We start from the raw sequence: 6473 nt of genomic DNA on the forward strand, positions 1-6473 counted from the left end.
GAACTAAAATTTTCGCTATGCGCACGATCCGGAAAAAGGCCTGACCATAAGGGTCTATTGTACACAGTCTTACCTAGCATTTATGCTAGATTATGTTTCTAAAGCTTGAATCCATGACCTCCTGGTCACACGCCTAAAGATATATCACTACTAGAAATCAATCAAAATTTCCGATGAACATTTCATCGAAAAAATACTCATTCAAAGTGTTTTTGATGAACATTCAACAATCGTGTCCATGAGAAACTACATTAATGGTGTTAAGTAAGATTTTCCTTGATTTTTGAAAAGCTTGGAGGCTAAGTTATTTATGATGTTTGGTTAGTGAAACTACCTAGCTATTTACATCATCAATTGAGATTTATTCATATCTATATACTAGGTCAATGTCATTAGTGTGGAATTTCCTTATTAAATATACTAGAATTTGACTTCCACACAAGAAGCTGATTTTTTTTCCAGTCTTTCCTATTTGTCATCTTTTCATGTTATCTTGTTTTTCATCGGTGTTTGATATTTATATTGTTATTTTTTGATTAGTTTGAATTTGAAGGGGAGCCTTGGAGTAACTGGTAAAGTTGTCTCCATGTGACCAGGAGGTCACGGGTTCAAGTCTTGGAAACAGCCTCTAGCAGAAATACAAAGTAAGACTGCGTACAATAAACCCTTGTGGTCAAGCCCTTCCCCGGATCCTGCGCATTGCGAAAGTTTTAGTGCACCGGACTGCCCTGATTAGTTTGGATTTATCGTGTAAGACTTTTTTAAAAGAGAAACGCTTTCTATTGGGACTATTTAAATTTTAATATTCATAACTTGAATGTGAAACCTTTGATAAAAAGTATAAGGATCCTATTCATTCCATCATCACTTTCGATAGTCTATTTATCGCCTTTCATTTGCCTATGTTGCTTTTAACCAACACATAGATCGAGAGAATCCCAAATTTGAATTTCATGAATTTCTATAAAGATATTAGGTTAATAAATGATAATAATTTAACTCATAATTAAATATTTATAAATTAGAGTAACTGGTAAAGTTGCTGTCATGTGACCAAGAGGTCACGGGTTCAAACCTTGAAAACAACCTCTGGCAGAAATGCAAGGTAAGACTGCGTACAATAGACCCTTGTGGTCAGGCCCTTCCCCGAATTCTGCGCATAGCGGGAGCTTTAGTGCACCGAATTGCCCTTTATATTTGACAAATATATAAAACAAGACAAAAGCTACTAAGTGTACGTGAATCCATATATTTACATACTTGGATCCACCCCTACCAACACAACACCAATAAGAACATATCCAATATAGTTCACAAGTGAAATCTGACGATGATGGAGTGTATACATGTTTTACTCTATCTTTATCGAGTAGAGCGAGTATTTCCGATAGATGCTTTATAAGTGAAAATAAATGATATTAACGAAATTGAAAATCAAGATTTGAGTCAAGTGGAATTCCAATTATATGATAAAATGTGAACTTAGGATTCAAGTTTTGATAAAAAAAAATTTCTCTTTAAATATTTTTCTTAGTTTTATATATTCCAATAAGTAGGGCGGAATTTTTCAAAAAGCTATATGAAAGCCATTCGTGCTTAGCAAGTTTTAAAAGGATTAGTATGATGTATGATTTTGCATACTTATAAAGTTTGAACTAGATTTTGTTCACATTTGAATATAAGGAATTTAAAAAATAATAAAAATGAGGAAGAAATTCTAAATCTTACTAAATTTAGTTAAAATCGATGAAAAGTTCTAAAGTAATGATTGATTTATGAATTACGAATTCAAACCGTGAAATTATACATTAATACTTTTATTAGAATAAACTTCCTACATTACATCCTAAACTTAGTCACTAATGCTTGTATCAAATTGACCACTATATACGTAGACGGTAGACTACTTATGTTACGTCCTGAATCCTATGTGATCGGGTAATGATTTTTTTTTTCTTTCATTTTGAAAGAGTAAAAGATTTGTTTTTTTAAAAAATACAATTTTTGCTACAACCTCACTAAAAAGTCCATCCACGTGCCAACCCCTCCCCCCTCTCTTAACCCCAACCCTCCCCCCTCTACAACAACCCCACACTTTCCTATGTCTCCTCTTTTCCTCCTATATATATAAATCAGCTAATAGCCATCAGTACATTCACATTCATTCTGTTTATAGCACACCTACTCAGAAATACCCACAAAGCACAAAAAAAAATATATTCTCATTTTGTTCAAAATTTATCCCATTTTCAATTCTTGGTTCCAAAGATTCTTGCATTTGAGGTAAAGATTGAATCTTTATTGTCCTTCTCATGATATCTTGTGTTTTTGCAAATTGGGTTTTCAAGAATCTTGTGAAAATGGTCTTTTTTTGTTTTGTTTTTGTTGGGTTGCTTCTTTTTCTCATGATTTGTCAAATGTGGGTTCTCCCCCTTCCCCCCCTTCCTGTTTTGAATGTGTTTCTTGAGATTTTGAGAGATTGAGCTGAGTTCATTAGAAAATTAATGCATATATGTTTTCTGAGGTGTTTGGGAATGGGTACTTGGTTCAAAGATTCTTGCATTGAGGTAAAGCTTGAATCTTTATTGTTCTTTTCATGGTTTCTTGTGTTTTTTTGCAACTTGGGTTTTCAAGAATCTTGTAAAAGTGATATTTTTTTGTTTTTTGTTTTTATGGGGTTGCTTCTTTTTCTTATGATCTGCCAAATGTAGATTCTTTTTTTTTTCCTTCTGTTTTGAATGTGTTTCTTGGGATTTTGTTTTAGAGATTGAGCTGAGTAAATTAGGAAAATTTATACATTTTTGTTTTCTGAGGTGTTTCTGGCATTGACAATGTCAATAGATTCAGATTTTGTGTTTTTTCACAATGGATTTGAAAGTTTATGCTTTTGCTTCATACTTTTATAGCTTTATAGTGTTCATTTTTTTTGAGACAATTGAATCTCCCTTGGAAATGTTCTGTTTTTTTTTTTGAGAATCTGGATCTTCTTGCTTGACTTGTTCAAATATAAAAATGGAAAATATCTTCTTGGTCAAAATTTGCAAAAAGTTGGTTCTTGCAAATGTTACTTATTGATTGTCTACATTTGGAGATTAAATGGTAATATATTAGTTTATAGTACAGCTCATAATGTAGTGTGCAAATGTTTTACTTGTTGATGTGCTTCCATTTGGTATTTGATTGTTATAATTTGAATGAATCAACTCTTAAGTATATGTTACTATTGACAGGATTTTAAGGTCTCAATAAGCTATTCAAGATTCAATTTTGAAATCGTATGGGGTTATCCTTTTCGCGCCCAGTTGCCTCTCATAGTGATTCGGAAATTGGCCTTGATTCTATCATTGTGAAATCTATTGATTTTGGACACGATGAGCGGAAGACACCATTGCGGTCAGTTAGCTTCAAGAGCCAAGATACAGAACCAACAATATTGCAATCAGATGGCTCCGGAAGGATGTTGATAGAAAAAACCGTCAGCTTTAGGACAATGGGAAGAGCAATGGAGTTAAAGAAAACTTCATTAGAAGAGAAGCACGATTTTAGTGAGTTTCGGAGGTTAGGAAGCATGAATGGAGAGTCTCAAAAATCTCCTCTAGCATATACTAGCAGCCCCAAACATGAGGCAGCTTTAAAGTTGCAGAAAGTGTACAAGAGTTTTAGGACTAGAAGAAAATTAGCAGACTGTGCAGTACTTATAGAGCAAAGCTGGTACGTTTTTTCTACGCCAAAAAAATCTCCTATTGATAAACTCTACTGATTTGAATCTTCCTGACATGTATTTTCGAAAAATTTCAGGTGGAAGCTACTAGATTTTGCTGAACTCAAGCATAGTTCTATTTCATTTTTTGATCTTGATAAACACGAGACAGCAGTTTCTCGTTGGTCGAGGGCAAGAACTAGAGCAGCCAAGGTAAATTTTGGATCATTTCGTAAATGCTGATGAAAGTTATTGCAAAGATTTTGATTTACTCTAAGATTTTTGCTGATCTTTTTCTTCTTCATGCAGGTTGGCAAGGGATTATCTAAGAATAGCAAAGCCCAGAAACTAGCTCTACAGCACTGGCTTGAAGCTGTAAGTAGATCTTTTTAATGGTATACTGAATTTGTGTTCTATGCCAAAATTTCAATTTTGCTAATATGGAAAAGGCTTTTTTTTGTGTAACAGATCGACCCACGACATCGTTATGGACACAACTTGCATTTCTATTATGTCAAATGGTTGCATTCTCAAAGCAAAGAGCCCTTCTTCTACTGGTAATTGTCTAGATGATGAATGATCGAGTTTTAACGATAATTTATCGTGAAAGTTTCTCGTTTGCTAACTGTGTTTCTCTGAATCAGGTTGGATATTGGAGAAGGAAAAGAAGTGAATATTGTTGATAAATGCCCTCGATGGAAACTTCAGCAGCAGTGCATTAAGTACCTTGGTCCGGTAAGTCTTTACTCCGTTTATCAGTCCATTAGTATCTTTGCTAGCTGCAGTTGTGGGAATTTGGAAAATTTACTTGTCAGTTTTTCTTTCTTTTTTTACTACAGATGGAAAGAAAGGCTTATGAAGTTGAGGTAGAAGATGGGAAACTCTTCTACAAGGAAACCGGGAAGCTCCTTGACACGACTGATGAACCGAAAGGCACTAAGTGGATTTTCGTCCTCAGCACCTCGAAAACCTTATACGTTGGCAAGAAAACTAAAGGCACATTTCAGCACTCTAGTTTCTTGGCTGGAGGAGCTACATTAGCTGCTGGGAGAATAGTTGCAGAACAAGGAGTATTGAAGGTATGTTAATATATCTTCGAGTCATTTTCACACTTCTGATTCGATTCATATTGGCAGCTTATTTGTGATTTCGGTCTAACTCTTTTTGTATTTGTTACCTGAATTCTACAGGCTGTCTGGCCTCATAGTGGACATTACCGACCTACCCCAGAAAATTTCCAGGACTTCATTTCATTCATGACAGAGAATAATGTCGACCTCAATGATGTTAAGCTTGACTCTGATGAAGACGAGGAAGAATCGATTGGCAAGAAGAGTGGCGTTTTCCTCAGAGGTGACTCTTCTGAGGATGACTTACAAAAAGATGTGTTGGAGACAGAAGAGAATGATCTGGAAGAGTCAACTTCAGAGAAAAGAGACTTAAAAGTTCAAGAGCAGGCTGCTGATATACAACTTTCCGATTCAAAACCATCTCATAACTTCAGTATCAAATTGCCTAATCTTCAAATTCCCCGGAATGATGATTTCTTAGAGAAATTAAAGAATGAAAGTGAAGCTGCTAAATCTATTTCCAACTTAGAATCACCAATAGACGGGTATGAAACAGCAAGAGAATTGTTTGCTCCCGAACAAGATCAAATGGATTTAAAACACAGCTCTTCTGTTGATGAACTTGATGAAAGTAAAGAGGAGATAATTCCAGACGAATCTATCATCCACAGGATAAATTCACACAAGGATCTTAAATCGTATCAGTTGGGAAAGCAACTGTCTTGCAGATGGAGCACAGGAGCTGGACCTCGAATCGGATGCTTGAGGGATTACCCCTCACAGCTGCAATCCCATGCTTTAGAACAAGTGAGCTTGTCCCCGAGAAGTGCTTGCCGTCTCAAGATGAGCTTCCCTTCAAGGGCATCAACGCCAACGAGCTTGAGCCGGGTAATGCAGCTTTCCTGTTCCCTTTCTCCTATGGGGAACAAAACTTTATCTTGTCTCAGTAGCAAATATTCCTCTCCACCACATAAAGGACCCTAACTTCAATTATTCATTTGAACTAGGATTAGTTTTTTTTTTCTTTCTTTCATTAGTCTGTTCTTTCACTGTGAATAGACAAAATGACATAGAGATTCTTTCCTTTATTCTTTTCATAAGAATTCTTCCATAGTTTTTTTTTCCTATTCAACTGTACACATGTTTTGTTCGTCCTAGTGGTAGATTGCAATATGCAAGTTGTAAAAATTTTGAGTTCCAATACTTGTTTGTAACTGGAAAAGCAAGAAATGAGAAACAGAAAAAAGAAAAGAAATCATTCATTCTTTATCTATGATATTCTTAGCTCAATATTTTTTCTTGAGAAGTTGATTTATTGTTGTACTCTGACAGTCAAGATAAAAGAAAAGAAACTAAGGGCTGAGCTCCCACATATGTCTAATCCTTCAAAAATGCACTACTTTTGAAGGATGTGACACAAACTCCGTTTCACTTTTGAAGAGTCCGACCAAGTCCTTAAAACACATGGCAAATATTTAGCCATTAGTAAATTGAAACAAGTTAAAATCTGAGTTCAGCAGTTTAGGTGTGTTATCTCACTTGTGGATTGAGCCTTTGGAGACACTAAGTTTTGAGTGAAAGAAAAGTTAGTTTTGAACAGTCCCTTGTTTACCAAAGTTCCCTTGTTCTATATTTAGCTTGCATTGTTCTTGTTCTATTGTTCTTGATAGCCGGAAAGCCGTTGATTACAACTCAGAAACTAG

At 35.2% G+C, this 6473-nt stretch overlaps 1 protein-coding gene across 1 annotated transcript; it reads left to right on the top strand.

Moving 5' to 3' along the window:
* Positions 1-2081: 2081 nt before the first annotated feature.
* Positions 2082-6039, top strand: LOC129887840 (IQ domain-containing protein IQM2-like). The gene is made up of 8 exons (XM_055963072.1): positions 2082-2283; positions 3231-3711; positions 3799-3913; positions 4010-4075; positions 4169-4257; positions 4345-4435; positions 4540-4779; positions 4891-6039. Exons 2-8 carry the CDS (start codon positions 3278-3280, stop codon positions 5752-5754), a joined length of 1899 nt encoding a protein of 632 aa, XP_055819047.1. The 5' UTR covers positions 2082-2283; positions 3231-3277; the 3' UTR covers positions 5755-6039.
* The last annotated feature ends 434 nt before the right edge of the window (positions 6040-6473 follow it).

Source organism: Solanum dulcamara, chromosome 4 (genome assembly GCF_947179165.1).
Source record: "Solanum dulcamara chromosome 4, daSolDulc1.2, whole genome shotgun sequence".
Taxonomy (NCBI): Eukaryota; Viridiplantae; Streptophyta; class Magnoliopsida; order Solanales; family Solanaceae; genus Solanum; species Solanum dulcamara.

Coding starts and splice junctions, on each gene's coding strand:
- LOC129887840 (XM_055963072.1), top strand. CDS start 3,278: ATGGGGTTATCCTTTTCGCGCCCAGTTGCCTCTCATAGTGATTCGGAA. Junction 4,258..4,344: donor AAAGAGCCCTTCTTCTACTG/GTAATTGTCTAG, acceptor TCTCTGAATCAG/GTTGGATATTGGAGAAGGAA. Junction 4,436..4,539: donor GCATTAAGTACCTTGGTCCG/GTAAGTCTTTAC, acceptor TTTTTACTACAG/ATGGAAAGAAAGGCTTATGA.